Source organism: Oncorhynchus tshawytscha, linkage group LG05, assembly GCF_018296145.1.
Source record: "Oncorhynchus tshawytscha isolate Ot180627B linkage group LG05, Otsh_v2.0, whole genome shotgun sequence".
NCBI classification, from domain to species: domain Eukaryota; kingdom Metazoa; phylum Chordata; class Actinopteri; order Salmoniformes; family Salmonidae; genus Oncorhynchus; species Oncorhynchus tshawytscha.
In genome coordinates this window covers 74,876,516-74,903,119 of record NC_056433.1, presented here as the reverse complement: position 1 = coordinate 74,903,119, position 26,604 = coordinate 74,876,516, and the positions used below count along the sequence as shown (strand labels likewise).

The window sequence follows — 26,604 nt, the reverse complement described above, 5'->3', positions numbered from 1 at the left end:
TTTAGCAAAATCTGAAAAGCGGTTCCTTCATTCATTTATTCCATAGGATATTTTTAGATTCACTTAAAATAAGGTCTGTGTTTCGTGTAGGCTTACACCACCTTGCCAATTTTATAACTGTGTAGATATGCATAGGACAAGGTAACTCTGATGAATATTGGCTAAATATAAGCGAATGTCATTTTTTTTTAAGAGTGGATTTATGAAAATATGTTGACAAATGTTACCTTATCCTAGTGAGATTTACACGGGTACCAAAACGCCGAGGCGGTTTAAGCCTGCACGAAACAATGACCTTATTTGAAGTAGATCAAGACATTCTCCATGGAAGACATGAACGGTAAAATAATGAAGAAACCCCTTTCAAATTCAGCCGCAAGTTATTACAGGAATTATAACGCGTCGACTATTTCTCTCTAAACCATATACCTTTGACTATTACGAGTCTGCTGCGGCCTACCACCCCTCAGTCAGACTGCTCTATCAAATATCAAATCATAGACTTAACTATAATAAACACACAGAAATACGAGCCTTAGGTCAAATCCGGAAACTATCACCTCGAAAACAAAACGTTTATTCCGTTCCGTATTTTATCTAACAGGTGGCATCCATGAGTCTAAATATTCCTGTTACATTGTACAACCTTCAACGTTATGTCATAATTACGTAAAATTCTGGCAATTTAGTTCGTAAAGAGCCAGGCGGCCCAAACTGTTGCATATACCCTGACTCTGCGTGCAATGAACGCAAGTGGTGACACCATTTCACCTGGTTAATATTGCCTGCTAACCTGGATTTCTTTTAGCTAAATATGCAGGTTTAAAAATATATACTTATGTATTGATTTTAAGAAAGGCATTGATGTTTATGGTTAAGTACACATTGGAGCAACGACTGTCGTTGATTGATTGTTTTTATAAGTTTAATGCGCTAGCAACTTAACTTGGCTTACTGCATTTGCGTAACAGGCAGGCTCCTCGTGGAGTGCAATGTAATCAGGTGGTTAGAGCGTTGGACTAGTTAACTGTAAAGTTGCAAGATTGAATCCCCCGAGCTGACAAGGTAAAAATCTGTCGTTCTGCCCCTGAACGAGGCAGTTAACCCACCCTTCTTAGACCGTCATTGAAAATAAGAATGTGTTCTTAACTGACTTGCCTAGTTAAATAAAGGTGTAAAAATAATCATAATCATAATAATAATAAAATAATAAAAAAAATAGGCAAAATCGGTGCCCAAAAATACCGATTTCCGATTGTTATGAAAACTTGAAATCATATAGCCCATTGGGTCTCTCAGTACAACCCCATAAGCCATGTCTTGAAAGATACAGACAGATTAATTGAAAGTAAGGTTACATTGTAATACTTCTGACAGCCAACTTTCTAGCTCCATCCACAACTTCCCGGACTTTATAGCGTTCCCAGAAAGTATGGATTATTGAGTTATTATTAGTTTTACACTTAAGACATTACTCTGCCATTGTGCTGTACAATTTGTGAATTTTGTCTCTTGTTTAATAAATTCTATACATCAGTTTATACTGGATTAAGCCTACATTTTCGTTAACTGTAATTTTGTTAGTTATGCTCCAACATTCCCTCCATCTTGTGCCAACATCAGTTATTTTTAAATCTTGGTTCCAATTGTTTATATTTTTTTCTAAGAGAATGTCAGTTGGATATGCTCTATGTAAGGTTTTGTATATCTTCTCTATCCACAGGAGGTTGGTGGCACCTGAGTGGAATGGTATCAAATACATAAAATATGTGGTTTCCATTTGTTTGATGCCATTCAATTTGCTCCATTCCAGCCATTATGAGTTGTCTTCCCCTCAGCAGCCTTCACTCTCTCTATCGTATGAACTCAAATACGATTCCCTCAAGGTTGCTCTGATGTCCAAAAGATTTCAAATCGAAATTTCGTGACATGTAACTTGTAAGTTGCCTGTATTTGAAACTATCTACAATCCAAGGATTGTTCCATAAGGTAATGTTTTTAAGGAGTGATATTGGTTCTTGTAAAACCCGTTTCATTTTATTTCATATTGTTATGAGGTTCTTAACTATGAAGTTGTTAATGTTCTTCCATATTGTTATGAGGTTCTTAACTATGAAGTTGTTAATGTTCTTCCATATTGTTATGAGGTTCTTAACTATGAAGTTGTTAATGTTCTTCCATATTGTTATGTTATGGTTTCTTAACTATGAAGTTGTTAATGGTTCTTAACTATGAAGTTGTTAATGTTCTTCCATATTGTTATGACGTTCTTAACTATGAAGTTGTTAATGTTCTTCCATATTGTTATGAGGTTCTTAACTATGAAGTTGTTAATGTTCTTCCATATTGTTATGAGGTTCTTAACTATGAAGTTGTTAATGTTCTTCCATATTGTTATGAGGTTCTTAACTATGAAGTTGTTAATGTTCTTCCATATTATGGTGTTCTTAACTATGAAGTTGTTAATGTTCTTCCATATTGTTATGAGGTTCTTAACTTCCATGAAGTTGTTAATGTTCTTCCATATTGTTATGAGGTTCTTAACTATGAAGTTGTTAATGTTCTTCCATATTGTTATGAGGTTCTTAACTATGAAGTTGTTAATGTTCTTCCATATTGTTATGAGGTTCTTAACTATGAAGTTGTTAATGTTCTTCCATATTGTTATGAGGTTCTTAACTATGAAGTTGTTCATGTTCTTAGCTTAATCTTTTGAAAACAAACACGTAAAAAGATTCTGGGGATGAGCATCTTCAATATGTACCCATTGTTCCTCTTTAGTGCATTTAACTATATGTCTGTAGTAAAAGCCTTGGGTGGCAACTTGATACAATTCCAAGTCTGGATGTTTTAAATCAACCTCAGACTTAGGAAGATTTATTTGCCCATATTAAGTCTGTTATGATCGAGTATACTTGTCAGTGGCGACCCGTCAGTCAGGGAAGGTGGGGCAGAGCCCCAACCGTTTTGAGCCCCACCTGTTTAGCTAAAAAAAAATATATATATATACAGTGCCATCGGAAAGTATTCAGACCCCTTGACTTTTTCCACATTTTGTTAACATTACAGCCTTATTCTAAAATGGATTACATTTTTTAAAATCCTCAGCATTCTACACACAATACCCCATAATGACAAAGTGAAATGTTAGCAAATGTACAAAAGATACATTTAAAAAATACCTTATTAACATAAGTATTCAGTCCCTTTGCTATGAGACTCGAAATTGAGCTCAGCTGCATCCTGTTTCCACTGATCGTCCTTGAGATGTTTCTACAACTTCATTGGAGTCCACCTGTGGTAAATTCAATTGATTGGACATGATTTGGAAAAGCACACACCTGTCTATAAGGTCCCACAGTTGACAGTACATATCAAAGCAAAAACCAAGCCATGAGGTCGAAGGAATTGTCCGTAGAGTTCCGAGACAGGATTGTGTTGAGGTACAGATCTGGGGAAGGGTACCAAATAAGTTCTGCAGCATTGAAGAAAACAGAGGCCTCCATCATTCTTAAATGGAAGAAGTTTGGAACCACCAAGACTCTTCCTAGAGCTGGTTGCCCGGCCAAACTAAGCGATCAGGTGTCACAATCGCCTGGAGTGGTGGGTGCAGAGTCAAGTGCAGAAAGCAGAGGATACTGGGGTAACTGACTTTATTTGGATTCCCAAACAAACGCCCAAAACAATAGTCTGACCCAACACAGGGCACAAACGGACAGGAACACAAACACGCACACCCTGACTAACAGAAAACAATCCCGCACAGGCCTAACAGGCTTAAATAGACATGAATCAAGAAACCAAAACAAGAGACAGGTGCAACCAATAAGACCAAACGAACAGAAAAGGAAAAAGGTGATCGGTGGCGGCTAGTAGACCAGAGACGACGACCGCCGAGCACTGCCCGAACAGACAGGGCAGCCACCTTCAGTGGGAGTCGTGACATCAGGGGAGAAGGGCCTTGGTCAGGGAGGTGATCAAGAACCCAATGGTCCCTCTGACAGAGCTCTAGAGTTCCTCTGTGGAGATGGGAGAACCTTCCAGAAGGACAACCATCTCTGCAGCACTCCACCAATCAGGCCTTTATGGTAGAGTGGCCAGACGGAAGCCACTCCTCAGTAAATGGCACATGACAGCCCGCTTCGAGTTTGCTTCTCATAACTTTTGGCCACGACTGTACTATATTTACCAGGTTTATTTGCCATTAAGAAGTATGCTTTATTTGAGTTTAACATGTAGTTGTTGGCTTTCTTCAAAAGTTAAAGATCTTATTCCTGCTTAAGTTCAGAAATGTAAAGATTTTTTATGGGATTTTTCTAGGATTGATTTTGTTTTGATTTATTTTTAATTTTGAAATCATAATTTACTTTTGCAGGATATGATATTATCATTCCACATATGCATGCCTTAAAGTCCTCTCAAATTATGTCGGGGTTGGCTTTTCTCTGTTCTCTATGTCTACATTTGTAATGGCAATTATTTTTTTTAACGTAATTAATACATTTAGAGTCCAGAAAATGCGCATTCTTCATTCTCCAAATTCTGTCGCTAACTGCATTTTCTATTGGTGAATAATGATCCGATATCACTATATCATACATTTTTGAATCCAGTAAATTGTTGAGTGAAAAATGTAGTCAATTCTTGAGTAGTTTTTCTTACTGTTTTTCTTACTGTTGTTGGGAATCGTAATCTCCAGGTGTCATGTAAATTATTTGTAGAGATAAAAATGTTCAGCCGCTTTGGAGGCTCCCAACAGTAAATTTGCCTTTTTTATTACAACATCTGCCAATCTTATCGAATGTATGCTTAAGGTCACCTGCTAAAATAATAGTTCCTGTCTGGATTTGATCTAATGTAGCTTTAATTGGTTCTAAAACCACCAGATTTACCCCTGTTGGGATATACTGTACAATGAAATCAATGTGTATCTTTCATCATCTAAGGTACAATTCAGCATTAGAAAACTTCTTGGTCCATGTGCTGGGATATAAGGGACAATTGTGTATTCTTATTTATCAGGATGCCTACACCTCTGCTGTTACTACAGTAGGTGGCAACATAGGCTTTTCCAACCCAGCTCCTCTTTAAATGTTAAATTTTTCTTTTTTTAAAATGTAACTCTTACAAGAAAACCACATCTGCTGACAATCATTTTAAGTGTTTGAGAACAATATGCTTTTTTTCCCCCTCAAGGAGCCCTTCCATGTGATATGTTGGACATTGTTGGTCTTTACTTGTTAACTTAACCTTATCTGTTCCATCTATCATTGAAGAACCAGGTAAAATGTTTTATCAGACATGACATATGAGGGCGGTGAGCATTCCATAGAAGGGGAGGATCATGTTTACAATAACTATGTATTTATACTATTACAGCCCATTATTTAGCAGGTAGTCATTTAGAAATAACTACAATAGCAATTACCTACTCTGCTGAAAAGAATAGCATAGATCAGCATAGGGCAGCCTTTGCTGTATTTTTGCTGGTGGCCAGCCATCACTGTGTTTTTGCTGGTGACCACTAGCCTACCTGTGTTTTGGACACTGGTGACCAGCATAAACTGGTCACCAGCGTACCTCCATATCCTGGTCACCAGCAAAACAAGCATTTAGTCACGTTATTATGATGGCTTTGCAAAGTGATGTGTAATTTCTTTTGGAATCCAGCCAGAGCGGGCATATCCAAAAATGTGAACATTTATTCACCCAAAATCTGCATTCAGAATGACTGCCAGGGTTGGAAAGGTGAGATGATTAAATGAGACGACCTAATGCATCTAAACTGGAACAACCATTTTGGTAACAGGTGCAATAAGTCCAACTAACATATTGGATTAGTTTAGAAAAATGTATGTTATTTATCTTTGTGTAGCATTAAAAAAAAAAAGATTTTGAAAAAATATATAATAATCATACTGCAATAGAGCATGCTGGGAAATATGATAATGATGGCCATGGTTTTGCAGACAAGCTTGACCAGCTAGACCAGCATAGACCAGCATGGACCAATTTGGCCACCAGCATCACCAGTATTACTGCAAAAGCTGGTCACCGGCATACCAGCATCACCAGTATAACTGAATAAGCTGGTCAACAGCATCACCAGCTTGACCAGCTAGTCGGCCAGCCTAACCAGCTAGAACATGCTGGTCAGACCAGCTTGACCAGCATCAGACCAGCATGGACCAGCTTGAAATTTAGGCTGGTCTATGCTGATTTGAACATTTATGATATTTTGATCGGGTCCCATTGAGATCCAGTTTGACACGACACTGGGATTTGAGGAGGATGTTTGGGGGAGTTCACCCCAGCTGCACACTTCAAAGGCACTTCAAAGAGGGAGGAAGTACAGATTTCTCAATCATCGCCTTCATGATTCACTTCCTCTATCTGAAATACATTTCACTGCTGGTACTATTAGTGCTACCTAGCCTGGTTCAACCACAGAGAACAATGGTGAGTGCAGCATTCAGTCTGATGTTAGCTACAGTAGAAAGCAAATGAACAGATATTACATGGCACATGCCATAAAGATACATGTAAAAGCAAAAAGACATAAGGGGCCGTGTGAAATGTTGAATACACTCCCAGTTTTAGGGTTTTGTTAGGCACAACATGCAGCCATCACGCTGCTAATATTATCATCAGATAAAGAAAGAAAGATGAATCATTGTCTCTCTTGGTCCTGTTGTTTTGGTGAGAAGAAGGCGGTAGTAGTGCACTCAATGTTTCCATCACTGTGTGTGTAGGAGTGTGACTCCATGAGCAACCAGCTGTTTCTGTCTCTGAGACATTATCTCTTTGTCCCTCTGATACTGACAGAGAGGAATAGAATGTGCAGGACTCCCTTGGAAATGCACACACACACACACACACATACACTCTTCATTTATTATTCTGTATTATCTCAAATAGTTTTTCCATGACTGTCTGTGTGTATTATATGACCTGACCGTCAGACTCTTTCATGCTGTTTAGTAGCTTGCTAAATTGTGAACACAGTGTCATAGTAGTCAGATTGTCATCAGTATTACCCGTCCAGAGCCAAGGCACTCAGCGAACCCTTTTCCTGTAAGTTGGTCCAGTGATATCCTCTCTCTCTCTCTGTTTGTTTGACTTGGATCAGCAGCCCATGAAAGATACATGATAACTGCAAATTAATTTGAAAAGCCTCCAGTTTCCAATAATACTTTAAAGAAAAACTCCACCCAAAAACAGTATTTTGTCATTTGTTTCATTAGTCCATTGTTGATATAGTCTCAAAATGTTTTGCACGTCAGCAAACAAGTTTTCAAGATGTATAACTTTCAAAATACAGAAATACAGCCGGTATGATGCATTTTGCATCGTACTGTAAATACATCCTACCGGATGTACAGTGGGGCAAAAAAGTATTTAGTCAGCCACCAATTGTGCAAGTTCTCCCACTTAAAAAGATGAGAGAGGCCTGTAATTTTCATCATAGGTACACTTCAACTATGACAGACAAAATGAGAAGAAAAAATCCAGAAAATCACATTGTAGGATTTTTAATTTATTTATTTGCAAATTATGGTGGAAAATAAGTATTTGGTCACCTACAAACAAGCAAGATTTCTGGCACTCACAGACCTGTAACTTCTTCTTTAAGAGGCTCATCTGTCCTCCACTCATTACCTGTATTAATGGCACCTGTTTGAACTTGTTATCAGTATAAAAGACACCTGTCCACAACCTCAAACAGTCACACTCCAAACTCCACTATGGCCAAGACCAAAGAGCAGTCAAAGGACACCAGAAACAAAATTGTAGACCTGCACCAGGCTGGGAAGACTGAATCTGCAATAGGTAAGCAGCATGGTTTGAAGAAATCAACTGTGGGAGCAATTATTAGGAAATGGAAGACATACAAGACCACTGATAATCTCCCTCGAGAGGAATGGGCCAAAATAGAGGAGATCTGCATGGAGGAATGGGCCAAAATACCAGCAACAGTGTGTGAAAACCTTGTGAAGACTTACAGAAAACGTTTGACCTCTGTCATTGCCAACAAAGGGTATATAACAAAGTATTGAGATAAACTTTTGTTATTGACCAAATACTTATTTTCCACCATCATTTGCAAATAAATTCAGAAAAAATCCTACAATGTGATTTTCTGGATTTTTTTTTCTCATTTTGTCTGTCATAGTTGAAGTGTACCTATGATGAACATTACAGGCCTCTCTCATCTTTTTAAGTGGGAGAACTTGCACAGTTGACTGACTAAATACTTTTTTGCCCCACTATATGTCTGTATTTTGAAAGTTAACAGGTGAGCTCCGTATTCCACATCTGTGTGGAGTGGATGTGTGCATTCATGGGTGTTTCTTATGCATTTGTGTGATGGCAAAAAATCTACCACATAACATACCACATAAAAATCATGTTTTACCAGTACTTTACTAGAGTCTTCATTTCCAACACTGGAATGTAAAAGTGTTGAGCACATGTGTGTTGCGCTTTTTTCTCTCCTTCTTCTTTTACATCTTGCGTCCAAACGAACATGAAGTGGAATCATACCATGTGTTTCTTCCTGCGTTGACGAAGAGTTTATGTTAATCCCAGAACTGGCTAAAAGCTTTGCCATTACTGGTTTGGAGAACATTGGCCTCTCGTACATATAGTAAACACAGTATCCACCTCCCCACATCTGCCTATACATTAAACAGCTTGCTATCAGTTCTCATTTAGAACTTATTTGCGTGTCTGTGACGTATGTGTCTCTCTCTCCTCTTGTCCTTTCTCTTCTCTTTTTTCTCTCTGTCTCTCTCTCTCTCTCTCTATAAAAGGGTCCTCCTGGTCCCCGGGGTCTACCTGGTCCTGCTGGGAAGAGAGGAGCCCGGGTGAGTACTGTACAATGTGTTTTACCTGTCTGTGAACAGGTGTGATGTCACTGGGGTGTCATCGAGCGTTAGGAGGTGCCACTCCCTTCCCTGAGGTGATAGGCAGCTTAAAAGATAAACATCACAGGCGCAGCTGAACACTAGCAGTGTTTTATGTACAGTGTTGTACGGTGCTACAGAATGTTGTTCTAAGATCTCTAAAGGTCATGATGGACTTTAAAATGGCTTCTTCAAGGGTTATTCCAGGACATGTCAGGAAGTAGCTAGTAGTGGTCCTCAGTATGGCCAATGTGAGGTCAGGTTTATTGTCCTAGTGAGACATGCTAAGACTGAACACAGATGCACACAGCTCACACACACACTCTGTGGCTGAATACACTTCTCAGTGCACTCTCACGTCGTCATCATCAATCCACAGACACAAGCTAGACACAACCCATATGTCTTTGGTTTGGCTGTATTCACCCCAGTGATCCAGCACCGTGACAGAGCTGCTGACAGACATGCTAGTGGTTTATGTGATTCCAACAAGAACCAGGGATGAGCTGTAATGGTGCGGCTGAATGAGATGGTCCTGTGAGAGGAGAACACATACAATGTTTACTTCACTGGACCAAGGTAGAGCATCAAGGTAGAAAAAGCAGCTCCAGATGGTACTGTGTCACTTGTGTTGTTGAGACTGAACAATGCTCTGATCATTACACTCTGATCACAACGCTCTGATCACAGCCCTGGGGAGATCATTCAACAGCACTAGACATGATTTGACCTCAATGCCCTGGCATTTGAACATTCTGCTATCTACAGTATTAGAGTGAATGGTATACATTTATGCTTTGAGAGAGGTAGTTACCTGGTGTGTGCGTGTGTGCGTGTGTGTGTGCGTGCGTGCGTGCACAAGTACATGTGTATGCCTGCCAGATATAATAATGATAATAATAATAATAATAATAATATTCATGATAATTATGATAATAAGAATAATAATGATAATAAAGACATCAGATAAAAACATCAGAATAAACAAAGCATCAGACTAATAAACAAAACATCAGACTAAACGAGATATCACACTAAACAAGACGCCAGACTAAACAAAACAGGCTTTAGTGGAGCAAGTTGAGAGTTTCAAGTTCCTTGGTGTCAACATCACCAACAAACTATCATGGTCCAAACACACCAAGTCAGTCATGAAGAGGGCACGACAAAACCTTTTCTCCATCAGGAGACTGAAAAGATTTGGCATGGGTCCCCAGATCCTCAAAAGGTTCTACAGCTGCACCATCGACAGCATCCTGACGTGTTGCATCACCGTCTGGTATGGCAACTGCTTGGCATCTGACCGTAAGGCGCTACAGAGGGTAGTGCGGATAGCCCAGTACATCACTGGGGACAAGTTTCCTGCCATCCAGGACCTATATAATAGGCGGTGTCAGAGGAAAGCCCATAAAATTGTCAGAGACTCCAGTCACCCAAGTCATAGACTGTTTTCTCTGCTACCGCCCTGCAAGCGGTACCAGAGCGCCAAGTCTAGGACCAAAAGGCTCCTTAACAGCTTCTACTAGCAAGCCATACTGCTGAACAATTAATCAAATGGCTACCAGACTATTTACATTACTCACTGTTTATTATCTATGCATAGTCACTCCACCCCTTCCTACATGTACAAATTACCTCAACTAACCTGTACCCTCGCACACTGACTCGGTACTGACTCGGTACCCTGTATATAGCCTCGTTATTGTTATGTTATTTTGTTACTTTTTATTATTTTATTCTTTATTTTATTTGCTAAATATTTTCATAACTCTTTTTGAACTGCACCGTTAGTTAAGGGCTTGTAAGTAAGCATTTCACGGTAAGGTCTATACTTGTATTCGGCGCATGTGACAAATAAAGTTTGATTTGATTTAAACAAAACTAAGACTCAGACTAAGCAAGACATCAGACTAAACAAGACGTCAGACTAAACAAAACATCAGACTACTACACAAACATCAGACTAAACAAAACATCAGACTAAACAAAACATCAGACTACTAAACAAACATCAAACTAAACAAAACATCAGACTAAACAAGACATCAGACTAAACAAAACATCAGACTAAACAAAACATCAGACTAAACAAACATCAGACAAAACAAAACATCAGACTAAACAAAACATCAGACTACTACACAAACATCAGACTAAACAAAACATCAGACTAAACAAAACATCAGACTACTAAACAAACATCAAACTAAACAAAACATCAGACTAAACAAGACGTCAGACTAAACAAAACATCAGACTAAACAAAACATTAGACTAATAAACAAAACATCAGACTACTAAACAAACATCAGACTAAACTAAAACCTGAATATACTCAAGGGGAGCACAGAAGAACATCTCTCGGTTTTCGTCTTTGTAATGTCTTCTTTAAAACACGTCACTTCTCTTGGTTCCACTTGTTTAGTGTGAGTCAGACAGACAGGGATCCTCCACCAGCCAGCCAGGCAGGCAGTAAACATTGTCTACATGTAAACTACTGTATAATGGTAAATCCCTGTGGGACCTAACTTTGGACACATATGGTTTGCATACAGTGTGGTGACTCATAGAGACATAGACAGTCAGGGGGGGGCTTCATTATATGGTGAAAAATGACTGTAATGGGTGGTTGTGTCTGTGTGGGCTGCAACCTCTGCTGCCTCAGAAAGATACAGACCTCCAGACCTCACTGTACTGTACTGTACTGTACCTTAACTTAGTCCCACACTCCACAGGTGGCAGAACTTTAAACACACACAACAAACCCCCACTTTAAACCATCTCCTCTGAACTGAGAGAGATGGAGGGAAGGAAAGAGAGGGGGGAGAGAGAGAGTTACTGTGATGGAGGGGGAGAGAGAGAGGCAGGTAGTGGGGTAAATTAGGACAGGGGGAGGGAGGAAGGTAGAGGAGGAGAGAGATTCCTTGTTATGGAGTTTCTCATGGAGGAGAGGGAGGAGAAGAAGCAGGAGGAAGAGGAGGAGGAGGAGTGAGTTACAGTGAGTTTTTCCTTTCTGCCATAAAAACCACATGGTCTCAGCCAGGCAGCCTCACCAAACACTAAGTGGAGTTAAAGTCATGGAAAGTAGAGTGCCAGGGGGAGAGGTTGGTGGGCTGGGTGGTAGAAAGAGATGATGGCAAGCACCACAGCACAACCCAGTGTCAGAGGACACTCAGACACCTGTAATCCACTAGCTGTGGGTTATCATTACCTCTCCATTATACCTCTGTCATCTCCTGATCACAGCCATTATGGTGACTGGTTACTGTTAAATTAAAGAGAGCAGAGTCTTACCTCATGGCTTTAGTGTGTAGTGGGTGTTTTAGAGGGAAAGCAGTTTACGACAGGCAGATGTACAGATGTGTGTGTGTGTGTGTGTGTGTGTGTGTGTGTGTGTGTGTGTGTGTGTGTGTGTGTGTGTGTGTGTGTGTGTGTGTGTGCGCGCGCGCACGTGCGGGTGGGTGGGTGGGTGTAAGTGTGTATGCACGTGTGGTTGTTCCCACATGTGTGAGTTGTACTCAAATAAATGCATGTGTGTGTGTGTGTGTGTTATAAATTGTTAATTTGAAAGTGCATTCCTGTGCGTTTTAAAGGTAGGGCAAAGTTTGGCACATGAAGAGAAATGACGGAACATATAATAATATATGTGTAATACTCAACTTCTTACTGCTTCACAGTCAATGAATCACTCCTTCTAGATAACAGCAGTTTTAGCAACACATGTCTGCCTTCTCTACCTTTAATCTCTGTAGCTAAGAGATCGTATGACTTAGTCTAAATGCTATGCTGTTAGCTGTCATTGTGATATGCTGATAGTTTCTCTGTCTGTCTGTCTGTCTGTCTGTCTGTCTGTCTGTCTGTCTGTCTGTCTGTCTGTCTGTCTGTCTGTCTGTCTGTCTGTCTGTCTGTCTGTCTGTCTCTCTCTCTCTCTCTCTCTCTCTGTGTCTCTGTGTGTCTCTCTCTCTGTCTGTCTCTCTCTCTCTCTGTCTGTCTCTCTCTCGCTTTCTCTCTGTCTCTCTCTCTAACTCTCTTTCTCTCTCTCCCTCTGCCTGTTTCTAGGGTCCTACTGGTCCACATGGAAACCCCGGTTTGCCTGGTCCTCCTGGTACCAAGGTGAGTGCCCTTCTCCTGGGTTGGGGGGCACAGATGTCCCCCTGGGGCTCCAGACAGACAGAGCCCTGGTTGATGTTGTGGGATGTGGGGGCCTTGATGAGGGGTCAGCCATGACCAGTTTTATAGAAAGGGCCCTGGCTGTGATGTTCAATGTCATACTCTGACTCCCAGACTCCTTTGGTCCAACGGACTAACCCTTTGGACAATATAGACTCTTTCCCAGCCATTGCCATGGTGAAGAGCAGCAGCAACGTATTTATTGGATGGAAAGTGCCCCCTGGGCATGACGGAGGCCTTTGATTGGCTGTTCTATGCTGATTGACGAGGGGAAAATGCCTCTGTCTGCCATTTGATTAAGTAGGCATTAAAGGGGAGGGGCGGGACGGAAGGGAAGGTGTTGAAATAGGTGCATGGAAAAAACCTGGTGTTGGTGAGAAGAAAGGAGTGTTTATTAATTTGTTCTTGGATGAGAAGGACAAGAGAAGGATACACGTGTAGATGGATTTGTTTTTTCCATAGAGTATACGTTGCAGCTTGCTGTGATGTGAGTCCCTTTAATGACTCTCAGGGCAAGGGGATGACTTGACTTCTGCCCTGAACTGGTTAGTTGAAACGCTGTAGTCGACTGGGACAAGTTGAGGCTATAGGAATATAACAAGAATACTCACAGTAACAGGTATAGCTGGGTCGGACATCGTCAATATGTTATTATTTTTACAGTATGTTTTATTGATTGCAACTTGATGTTCAGGCTCTGTTAATATGTACAGGCTCTGTATTACCAATCCCGAATCCTCTGATTGGAGATCAATGACTTCAAGGCAGTTTCCATATCACAGTTTATTTGAGGAATGGACTGCGTATGCAAGACGTTGATATGTTCAAGGGAACTTTACCATATAACATTCCCTGTCTACACTAAATTCAAAGTGCTCCATAACCTTAGCGAATGCTGTTCTGTTCAGAAAAGCTATTTCCTGAATAAAGTCATAAAGTAATTGTTGTGATTCAGAGGGAGAGTATTATGAAAGGGAGATCTTAAAGAGTTTCAGTAGAAACGTCAACATTGGGACCCACCAGATCAGATCATATGACCCATGTGTTCTGACTGAAACATACTGTACGTGATTATACTGGAGCCTACCTCAACTAGCTGACCAATTTCATACCATATTTCATAACGCTCCAGTAATAATTTGTTTTGCAATCAAAGTGATGATGATAGGCATTTATTTAGAGCTCTGTGATTGTGTGTTCGGGGTTTGAAGATGACGCCTCATCAGCGTACATTAAATCAGGTTTTAAGAGGGAAGGGCCTCGCTACGGGGGTTTGAAGTTTACCTCTCATTAGCGTACATTAGATCAGGTTTTAAGAGGGAAGGGCCCCGCTACGGGGGTTTGAAGTTTACCTCTCATCAGCATACATTAGATCAGGTTTTAAGAGGGAAGGGCCTCGCTACTTGGGTTTGAAGTTTACCTCTCATTAGCGTACATTAAATCAGGTTTCCAGAGGGAATCGCCCCACTACTTGGGTTTGAAGTTTACCTCTCATTACCGTACATTAGATCAGGTTTTAAGGGGGAAGGGCCCCGCTACGGGGGTTTGAAGTTTACTTGTCATCAGCGTACATTAGATCAGGTTTAAGAGGGAAGGGCCTCGCTACGGGGGTTTGAAGTTTACCTCTCATCAGCGTACATTAGATCAGGTTTTAAGAGGGAGGGAAGGGCCTCGCTACAGGGGTTTGAAGTTTACCTGTCATCAGCGTACATTAAATCAAGTTTTAAGAGGGAAGGGCCCCGCTACGGGGGTTTGAAGTTTACCTGTCATTAGCGTACATTAGATCAGGTTTTAAGAGGGGAGGGCCCCGCTACGGGGGTTTGAAGTTTACCTCTCATTAGCGTACATTAGATCAGGTTTTAGGAGGGAAGGGCCTCGCTAAGTTTGAAGTTGAGAGGAGAGGATGAATGAGAAGAGGGTGACAACATCAAACTCCCACACTGCCTTGGGGCACTAAAGTAATGATGAAAAATGATCCCAAAATTCTTGGGTGTGATTTTATTTTACTTTATTTAACCAGGTAGGCCAGTTGAGAACAAGTTCTCATTTACAGCTGCAATCTGGCCAAGACAAAGCAAAGCAGTGCGACAAAAAACAACAACACAGACGCAGGAAACTAGAGAAAACAGAGAGATGTACTAGAGAGAAAGAGAGAGACAGAAAGACAGTGACACACACATGAGAGAGAGAGAGAGAGAGAGAGAGAGAGAGAGAGAGACACACACGAGAGAGAGAGACGGAAACGAGAGAGAAAGACAGAGACATACTGTTCTTTCGGGTCTTCCATATCGCAAATTTTGCAGCCCCTAACACAAAATTAAGCAACACAACTATACCCTTTTGACTATACCTGTACTTTGGCCCAAATATATACAGTTGGGAAGAGAAAACCTCTCCCAATGCTGAGAACCAATTAGTGATCAGGTCAACCTGACCAACCTGGGACACTGTAAAAACAGATGTGCCAGAGTTTTACACTCAGCGCAGAATGGACACCCCTCGCCAACAGTAGGATCCAGGTGTACCAGATGTGCCACCAGATGTGGCTATGGCTCCATGTATTATCCTCCATTGGAGGTCAGCTGTCCTCTTATCAATAGGCAGTTTTTATAATGATCGCCAACAGCCTTTTGGGGAGGCACCTGGACCAAGCACACCCACACACCTCGTCGATTTTACCCCTTCCAGGGAAGGTACACCTTTACACATATTCTGTACATGGCCTTCTTTCCCACCTCCTTGAACTACCCCAGCTCTGGGGTATGGAAGGAAAGCAGCATCCCCACATCCTCCTCGAATGCCCCCACCGCTAACAATCAGTGCAAGGAACATATAATCCAGACCCTCCTTCCACCGATCAGATTTGGAAGTGTCAGTCACATACTGCAGATGAAGTACTGGCAAGGAGTCACAGACCTCAGCGACGACCTTCCTCAGTAGGCGAGATGATCGGATCCCTGCTCTTTCTCCCAGTTCCTCCAACGATCTGTTCCTGCTCCGCATCAGATGACCCAGCTTGGTACACCCCACGCCTAACAGGCATGAACGTAGGCTGGCTGAACCCAGAACACGCGACTGGATGGCAGTGTTATAAAAAAGAGGCCTTCAAAAAGCCACATCCCTGGTGGCGTGCAGGCCTTACGGGACTTGACAAGAACCCTCCAAGCCTGCATAACAGACTCATAAAATGGAGTCAGGCCAGGCAACTCAAGAGGAACTTAAGAGGAAAAGGTGCTTATCTAAGCCCAAATAGCCCGCTCTCCTCATCAGTGTGTAGGCTGTGTCGACCCAGCTAGAACAGTCACTGTACAACAGTCTCTGGGCTGCTTGAAGCCGGAAAGCCATGATCCTAGAGGAAATGTCCACCAGGCCTTGCCCACCCTCGTGCAGTGGCAGGTACAGGGCTGCAGATTTAATCCAGTGTTGTCCAGACCAGAAGAAATTGACAAGGGTCCTCTGAAGCTCTTGTATCAGACCCTTTGGCGACTGCAAAATGATTAGTCTGTGCCACAGGGTAGAGGCAGCAAGATTATTAGCTATCAGGACCCTTCCCCTATAAGACAGCTGGGGCAGCATCCATTTCCATCTTGACAGTCTGGCACACACTTTCTCCACTACACCCTCCCAGTTCTTTTTTTGAAAGACATCGGAGCCTAGAAAACCCCCCAAAGTCTTCATCCCATCTCTGCCCCACTGAAGCCCCCCTGGTAACCGTGAGCGGACTCCGTCTGAAGCCCCCTGGTAACCGTGGAGCGGACCCCGTCTGAAGCCCCCTGGTAACCGTGGAGCGGACCCCGTCTGAAGGCCCCCTGGTAACCGTGGAGCGGACCCCGTCTGAATCCCCCTGGTAACCGTGGAGCGGACCCAGTCTGAAGCCCCCCATGTAACCGTGGAGCGGACCCCATCTGAAGCCCCCCTGGTAATCGTGGAGCGGACCCCGTCTGAAGCTGACCTGCCCACAGCGCTTCACTCTTTCCCCAATTGACTCTAGCTGAGGAGGCCCCCTCATACACCTTTAAAGCGTTTGAGAGAACCTTAACATCTTCACCCCCTGTAATAAAAACTGTCACGTCATCTGCATACGCAGACAGTGCTATCGTGGGACCCTTCATTACACCTGGCACAGAGAAACCAGTAAGCTTCGCTCTTAAAAAACAAAGCATTGGTTCAACCGCCAGACTATATAACTGCCCTGAAATTGGGCATCCCTGCCTGATGCCCCTTTGGACAGGGATGGGACATCTCAAACCACCCCCCACCTTCACCATACACGAGGTCCCAGCATACAGTAAATTCATCCAAGACAAAAAAACATCCCCAAACCCAAAGACTTTCATAGTTTTAAACAAGTACTGGTGGTCCACACGATCAAAAGCCTTCTCCTGATCCAAAGAAAGCTAAACCCACATTTACTGTACATCAGACAGTTTACAAATGTCTAAAACATCTCTTATCAGAAACAAGTTATCAATGATAAAGCAATCAGGTACACAGTAGGACTTGTCCTTGTGGACCAACAATCCCAGATATTCTTTCAACCTGTTTGAGAGACATTTAGAAACAATTTTGTATTCTGCGCACAGCAAAGCACCAGGTCTCCAATTTTTTTATGAGAGTCAAATCTCCCTTTTTTGGCAACAGTGAAAGCACTGCACGTTGACAGGATACAGGAAGAGAACCCTCATGAAAAGATTCACACACCACTTCATAAAAATCCTCCCCAATAGACCCCCAAAAGTGCTTATAAAACTCAGATGGTAAACCATCAATGCCAGGGGCTCGGCCTGTTGAGAGCTGAGTAACTGCTGTGGACAGCTCTTGCAGTGTAATATCAGAGTCCAATGCGACTCTGCTCAGGTCCCAATTGAGGAAGACCGAGTAGAAATCCACAGCATGTTGACGCATTTCACTGTCATCCGTGGTCACCTTCCCATAAGGGAGACGAAGGCAGACCATCTGTTTATGTTGCAATGTCGAATGTCCTAGGTTTTTTTTTCAAGCGCTAGGAGCATCCATATCCTTGAGGGAAGCGAAACGAGACATAATCAAGGCGCCCTTCACTCTTTCATGCAGAAAGGACCTCAGTTCATGTCTCTTGTCCTGTAAGTTCATGACTAGTCCAGGGTCGTTCTGAGTGAGCAGCTTCAATTCAATAGATTTGATGTCCTGTTCAAGGGCCTTGATCGTCTCTTTAACTCCAATACGAGACAGGGCAGTATACTGTTGACAAAATAATCATATTTGAGCCTTCCCAACCTCCCGCCATTGTCTTAAGGACTCAAAATTACCTTTTGTATCCCTCCATTTTTCCCAAAACAACAAAAACCTTTCACAAAACATGACATCATGTAACAATTTCACATTAAAATACCAGTAAGGTGATGACCTTCGTGGACAGGACAAGTGAATATCAACAGTAACAATATGATGATCAGAGAAACCCACAGGAGTAATGTCACACCTTCCAACCCTACTACAGTATTGCTCAGATACATACAACCCGTCTAACCTTGCTGCACTGACACCACCTTCATGAACTTTTAGCCATGTGTACTGCCTTTCTTTTGCATTCCTTACTCTCCACACATCAGAAAGCTCAAACTCAGTTAATAGGCCAGACAGGCAAGTGGCTGACCGCAGGTGAGGTTCTTCAGCTGTGCGATCAACAGTAAAATCCACTGTACAGTTCCAGTCCCCCCCTAAAACCATACACCCCTCTTGGTCACACTGTCTTAAGATTTCCTTTATTTGATCAAATACAGCAATAGGCTCTGTACCCTCATTAGGAGCATAAACATTAAAAAAAATATAAAAAAAACATAACATCCACCTTGACCAATAAAACCCGACCCATGACAATCTCTGTTGTAGATACCACAGTCATCCCTAAACCTGAGGAAAACAAGATTGCCACCCCAGCACTCAACTCAACCCATTTACTTCCTCTAGATCGTAAATTGAGTCCTCTATCATATCAAAAGAGATATCCATAACCTTCTCCTGATCCTCCTCAGCTGAGGCCACAGACAACTGACTCCCCGCTACCACATCCCTTTCAACACTCCCCACTCGTACCAGGCATCTCCTCCACTACCTGGGAGACTAGCCCCACCTGAACCCCATTACTCGTAGTGGGCATCTCATCCACTACCTGGGAGCCTAGCTCCACATGAACCCCCTCCTGTACTCCAGCACTCGTAGTGGGCATCTCCTCCACTACCTGGGAGCCTAGCTCCACGTGAACCTCCTCCTGTACCCCATTACTCATAGAAGCATCTCCTCCACTACCTGGGAGCCTAACTCCACATGAACCCTGTTCTGTACCCCATTACTCATAGTGGGCATTTCATCCACTACCTGGGAGATTAGCTCCACATGAACCCCCTCCTGTATTCCATTACTCATAGTGGGCATCTCCTCCACTACCTGGGAGCCTAACTCCACATGAACCCCCTCCTTTACCCCAGCACTCGTACTGGGCACCTCCTCACCAGTCGGAGGAACTGTCTCTTCAGATCCATCCTTACCTTCTACAACAATATTTTTCTGCTGCATAACATTTCCCTCTAATACAAGTTGCAACTCCGTGCCCTCAACACGGATAACTTGTTCCTCAGCAACAGGTGCTTGTGGCTGCTCTACCGTTGTCGGCCCACCTCTCCCTGGGCCCACCTCTCAGTGTGCCCAGGCGTTACGATGACCACCTGCGCCCCTCCCTCTGCCTTCTCCCTTTTCGGGCATGCATGTCGCTTATGACCAACATCCCCACACTCAAAACACCGTTGACCACCCGTACTAGCATAAGCAATATACATTCTATTGTCATACTTGATTTTAAACGATAATTCCAAAGTCTGCTGCGGTGAGTCCAAAAACATAAACACCTGTCGCCGAAACGACATTACCTGTTTCAACGCCGGGTGTTTGCAACCCAACGGGACAACCTTAATTGAACTTGCAAACTTCCCAATAGCTCATTTGGAATAAATGGCGGTACATTTGATATCGTTACCCTTGTTGACGGAGAAAAGAGCGGTGTAACTTGAATAAACATTCCTTTAAGAAGTACACCATGCTCAACCATACGATCAACAAGACACTCTTCTTTAAGAAGTACACCATGCTCAACCATACAATCAATCAGACACTCTTCTTTAAGAAGTACGCAATGCTCAACCATCTGATCAACAAGACACTCTTCTTTAAGAAGTACACCATGCTCAACCATACGATCAACCAGACACTCTTCTTTAAGAAGTACGCAATGCTCAACCATACGATCAACAAGACACTCTTCTTTAAGAAGTACGCCATGCTCAACCATCTGATCAACCAGACACTCTTCTTTAAGAAGTACACCATGCTCAACCATACGATCAACCAGGCACTCTTCTTTAAGAAGTACGCCATGCTCAACCATCTGATAAACAAGACACTCTTCTTTAAGAAGTACACCATGCTCAACCATATGATCAACCAGACACTCTTCTTTAAGAAGTACGCCATGCTCAACCATCCTATCTACAAGACACTCTTCTTTAAGAAGTACACCATGCTCAACCATACGATCTACCAGACGCTCTTCTTTAAGAAGTACACCATGCTCAACCATCCGATCAACAAGACGCTCTTCTTTAAGAAGTACACCATGCTCAACCAAGCGATCCGCAAGACACTCTTCTTTAAGAAGTACACCATGCTCAACCATACGATCAACCAGACACTCTTCTTTAAGAAGTACACCATGCTCAACCATACGATCAACAAGACACTCTTCTTTAAGAAGTACACCATGCTCAACCAAGCGATCTACAAGACTCTCTTCTTTAAGAAGTACACCATGCTCAACCATCCGATCAACAAGACACTCTTCTTTAAGAAGTATACCTTGCTCAACCATTCGATCAACAAGACACTCTTCTTTAAGAAGTACACCATGCTCAACCATACGATCAACCAGACACTCTTCTTTAAGAAGTACGCAATGCTCAACCATACGATCAACAAGACACTCTTCTTTAAGAAGTACACCATGCTCAACCAAGCGATCTACAAGACACTCTTCTTTAAGAAGTACGCCATGCTCCACCTTCCGATCAACCAGACACTCTTCTTTAAGAAGTACACCATGCTCAACCATCCGATCAACAAGACACTCTTCTTTAAGAAGTACACCATGCTCAACCATACGATCAACAAGACTCTCTTCTTTAAGAAGTACACCATGCTCAACCATCCGATCAACAAGACACTCTTCTTTAAGAAGTACACCATGCTCAACCATCCGATCTACCAGACGCTCTTCTTTAAGAAGTACGCCATGCTCAACCATACGATCAACAAGACTCTCTTCTTTAAGAAGTACACCATGCTCAACCATCCGATCAACAAGACACTCTTCTTTAAGAAGTACACCATGCTCAACCATACGATCAACAAGACTCTCTTCTTTAAGAAGTACACCATGCTCAACCATCCGATCAACAAGACACTCTTCTTTAAGAAGTACACCATGCTCAACCATCCGATCTACCAGACGCTCTTCTTTAAGAAGTACGCCATGCTCAACCATACGATCAACAAGACTCTCTTCTTTAAGAAGTACACCATGCTCAACCATCCGATCTACCAGACGCTCTTCTTTAAGAAGTACACCATGCTCAACCATCCGATCAACAAGACGCTCTTCTTTAAGAAGTACACCATGCTCAACCATCCGATCTACCAGACGCTCTTCTTTAAGAAGTACACCATGCTCAACCATCCGATCAACAAGACGCTCTTCTTTAAGAAGTACACCATGCTCAACCATCCGATCAACAAGACACTCTTCTTTAAGAAGTACACCATGCTCAACCATTCGATCAACAAGACTCTCTTCTTTAAGATGTACACCATGCTCAACCATACGATCTACAAGAGACTCTTCTTTAAGAAGTACACCATGCTCAACCATCCGATCTACCAGACGCTCTTCTTTAAGAAGTACGCAATGCTCAACCATACGATCAACAAGACACTCTTCTTTAAGAAGTACACCATGCTCAACCAAGCGATCTACAAGACACTCTTCTTTAAGAAGTACGCCATGCTCCACCTTCCGATCAACCAGACACTCTTCTTTAAGAAGTACACCATGCTCAACCATACGATCAACAAGACACTCTTCTTTAAGAAGTACACCATGCTCAACCAAGCGATCTACAAGACTCTCTTCTTTAAGAAGTACACCATGCTCAACCATCCGATCAACAAGACACTCTTCTTTAAGAAGTATACCTTGCTCAACCATTCGATCAACAAGACACTCTTCTTTAAGAAGTACACCATGCTCAACCATCTGATCTATAAGACGCTCTTCTTTAAGAAGTACACCATGCTCAACCATACGATCAACAAGACTCTCTTCTTTAAGAAGTACACCATGCTCAACCATCCGATCAACAAGACACTCTTCTTTAAGAAGTACACCATGCTCAACCATTCGATCAACAAGACTCTCTTCTTTAAGATGTACACCATGCTCAACCATACGATCTACAAGAGACTCTTCTTTAAGAAGTACACCATGCTCAACCATCCGATCTACCAGACGCTCTTCTTTAAGAATTACACCATGTTCAACCATCCGATCAACAAGACGCTCTTCTTTAAGAAGTACACCATGCTCAACCATCCGATCTACCAGACGCTCTTCTTTAAGAATTACACCATGTTCAACCATCCGATCTACCAGACGCTCTTCTTTAAGAATTACACCATGCTCAACCATACGATCTACAAGAGACTCTTCTTTAAGAAGTACACCATGCTCAACCATCCGATCTACCAGACGCTCTTCTTTAAGAATTACACCATGTTCAACCATCCGATCAACAAGACGCTCTTCTTTAAGAAGTACACCATGCTCAACCATCCGATCTACCAGACGCTCTTCTTTAAGAAGTACACCATGCTTCAGTAACACACCTAAAGTCGTGCCGAAGTGACAGGGCCGGCATCCCCATGTGGGCTGCCAACCCGCCAGAATCAGGGTCATTTTGATACGAAAAACAAAATACTTAATTCTACCACAACAAAAATAATAACCTTAATCAGCACAGAAGAAAACCAAAAAATGCCCACCTAAGAAACAAGAAAATAGAAAGAGAGTTCTGAATATCTAACTCTACACGACACACGCACTCCTTCGCTCATACAATTCCCAGCATGCACCAAACACTCCCAGCATGCAGAGAGAGAAGAACGCCTGAAGCCAAGCAAACACAAACCTAACGATACCTTTGTCTGATGTTCATCTATCCTGAGTATTCTCCAAGGTGGTAAGAGTAGCCTGGAGAAAACTCTCTCTCCCTCTCTTTTTCTCTTTTTCTCTCTCTCTCTCTCTCTCTCTATATATATATACTGTATCTATTTTTCTCTTTCTCTCCCTCTCCATCTCTCTCTCTCTCTTTTTCTCTCTCTCTCTCGCTCACCTGCGTACCTCTTAAATAAAGACCCTCTTTCCAGTGTGGCTCATCTTCCTTGTATGTCTTTTCCTTTGTTGCAGTAGAGTAGGCTGGGCTCGTCACCTTTCTGTTCTGAATCACCAGGCGTCATATAAACCATCCAAATAGCTGGAGCGCTTAGCAACCGTGGACCACCTGGCTTTTGAAGCCGTGACCCTCGCTTCAGAGGTGTTCCGAGTTCCGACACTTGGAGTTCCCTCCAAACAGCATAGCACCCATGAGCACCAACAACACCCCCGTGGTTCGTCTGGATGAGAGTGTTTTACTCAACCATATCACCTTGCTACTTTGCTAATGTAAACCTAGGACTAAGACCTGACTGGATGGGATCTACACAACTTCTCTCTCTGGCTTTTCATCATTGAGGTGCAGTGAAATAGGTTGTTTTAATGGGTCAGACATAGTAGTACAGCCTCACAGGAGAACATTAGTGTTAAATGTATTGCTCACATTGACAGATTTTCACATCATTGGCTCAGGTATTCGAATCATCAACCTTTCGGTCACTGGCCCAACGCTCTAACCACGAGGTTATCTGTCGTCAACACCTTAGAGGAGGAAGTAGCTCTACTTGTAAAGCAGGCATTATTTGACTGCTCAGCCTCAGACACACAGAGCCCTGGTCTGGTAAAATGGGTTTTCCTAACTGGTTCAGACCTAGCCATCTCTCTGACGGGTATGTGGGCTGCGCTGTGCAGACAGCAGTTGTGTGATGGCTGTGGCCAAGTCGTTAACCTAACCTTGTCTGTGGTGAAGGTTGGTTGGCACCAGATGCCCCTGTAGTTGATGGCAAAGCTTCCATTTCGAACCCAACCCATTCAATGTGGGACGATAAACAAAGGATGCATATACACTGAGTATACAAAACATTAAGAACACCGGCTCTTTCCATGGCATTCACTGACCAGGTGAATCCAGGTGAAAGCTATGATCCCTTATTGATGTCACTTGTTAAATCCAATTCTATCAGTGTAGATGAAGGAGAGGAAACAGGTCAAAGAAGGATTTTTAACCTTGAGACAATTGAGACATGGAGTGTGTATGTGTGCCATTCGGAGAGTGAATAGGCAAGACAAAATATTTAAATGCCTTTGAACGGGGTATGGTAGTAGGTGCCAGCCGCACCGGTTTTAGTGTGTCAAGAACTGCAACGCTGCTGGGGTTTTCACACTCAACAGTTTCCCATGTGTCTCAAGAATGGTCCACCACCCAAAGGACATCCAGCCAACAACTGTGGAAAGCATTGAAGTCAGCATGAGCCAGCATCCCTGTGGAACGCTTTCGACACCTTGTAGAGTCCATGAGGCTGCTCTGAGGGCAAAATCATGGGGTGCAACTCAATATTAGGAAGGTGTTCTTAATGTTTTGTGTACTCAGTGTATTATACAATTTCCTTGTGCTACCCCTTGTCAATTCCATTGTAATTGTACTGTATAGTTTCAATGTGAAAATTGCTTGTCTTTAAGTGGATAAGTGCTGGTTTCAGTTGTTGTTTCAGCATGGTTGGAGAGAGATGCGTACTTTATCTAAATCTTCCTGACCGCACACGTACAGAGAGAAGAGTCCTATTTTCCTCTCTGGTTTGTCAGAAGGAGATCTCGTACATGAATGTGTTCTGGTATGACCTTTGAGCCTGGTGTAGATGCCATGGGACAACGGCAAGGCCTTTTGAGGTTTCCCAGTTGATGCTTTTGAAACACTTTGCATCCTAAATCACTGGAGCTAACACCACAGAGACACACACATACACAAACACACACCGCAGTGACCCGACACACACACACACACACACACACACACACATGATCCATCAATGAGTCATGACTGACTCATCCTCAGACCTCAAACCCCCACTCTGTGCTAGAGGCAGGGGGCGGATAGAGAGGAACTCTTTGTCTCTGTTTGTAAATTGTGTTGTGAAATGTGAGGTCTGAGGGAAGAAGGGAAGAAACAGAGGGATGAGAATATAAATAAGAACCAGGACCTGTGTGTGTCTGGCGTGCCTGGTTGATGTACTGAAAGCTGAAAAGCTTCAGTTGATGGTTGTTATGACGATGGGCTAGTGGGACCTGAAAGAGGCTTTAAATGAACACCATGCCCTGTTGACCTTCTTCAAATAAAGGAGAGAAGGACTTTCACATACACACACACACACAAATACACAAACACCCCTCCCCGCACTTTGCAGCTGAATGCTTGAATGGCCATCAGTCAAAACAAGTGTGTGAGTCAAAACCAGAGTCAAAACCCCCAGAGACAGAGTGTGAACTACTGGGGAGCCGGGGTGGAGTTAAGCTCTCCTGAACGAGACATGAGCTCTTCTGAAGGCAACAAAAGTCTAACTTTGAGGGGGGTCTATAAATATTGCTACTTTGACCGAGACGCACGCCGACAGCAAGATGCATCAATCTCACCGGAGAAAACATCAGAGCGAGCGAAATAGTACCCCTTATGTAATACTCTTTTTGACCAGAAACCATCAGATAAATGGGCTACACATACTGAGACAGAGGGGCGCTGTCTTGCTTGCTCAAATGCTTTCTCTGGTGTGATAGATTCAGCCACTTGCGAATTAAAGGAAAAGTATGAAACATTATTCTTCCAATTTTGGGGAAAATGAATACTGAATGTTATTACTGAATACTGAATGTTATTGCTGAATACTGAATGTTATTACTGAATACTGAATGTTATTACACTTATTACACTTCTGGTTTGTGTAACAGATGTCTCTTTCCATTCTTCAAATGGCGTGTGCACAGTGCACTGTTTCAATGCTGCAATGACTTTGTAGTGGATGAACCTACACCGCTGCAGGTTGCCTACTTTTTGACGTGGTTTGTTTGACAATCAGATGAAAACATCTGGTTGTGTTCATGACACAATGGAAATGTAATACATTTTTAACATTAAATGACAAGCGCGTGCACCCAAAGAGGCTCCCCCAAATGTCACGGTATACTTAGTACTCTGCCCAGAGAGAAATATCTGTTGAGATATCCTCACTGAGGACTGGAGTT

At 42.6% G+C, this 26,604-nt stretch overlaps 1 protein-coding gene across 2 annotated transcripts in view; it reads left to right on the top strand.

The window, feature by feature from the left end:
• LOC112233914 (collagen alpha-1(XXIV) chain-like) overlaps positions 1-26,604 on the top strand; it is a 260,500-nt gene that overhangs the window by 31,665 nt on the left and 202,231 nt on the right. For both annotated transcript variants that reach the window (XM_042322354.1, XM_042322355.1), the window contains exons 4-5: positions 8,814-8,867; positions 12,966-13,019. In XM_042322354.1, the coding sequence (XP_042178288.1) occupies positions 8,814-8,867; positions 12,966-13,019 (108 nt within the window). The remainder of the gene's footprint in view (positions 1-8,813; positions 8,868-12,965; positions 13,020-26,604) is intronic.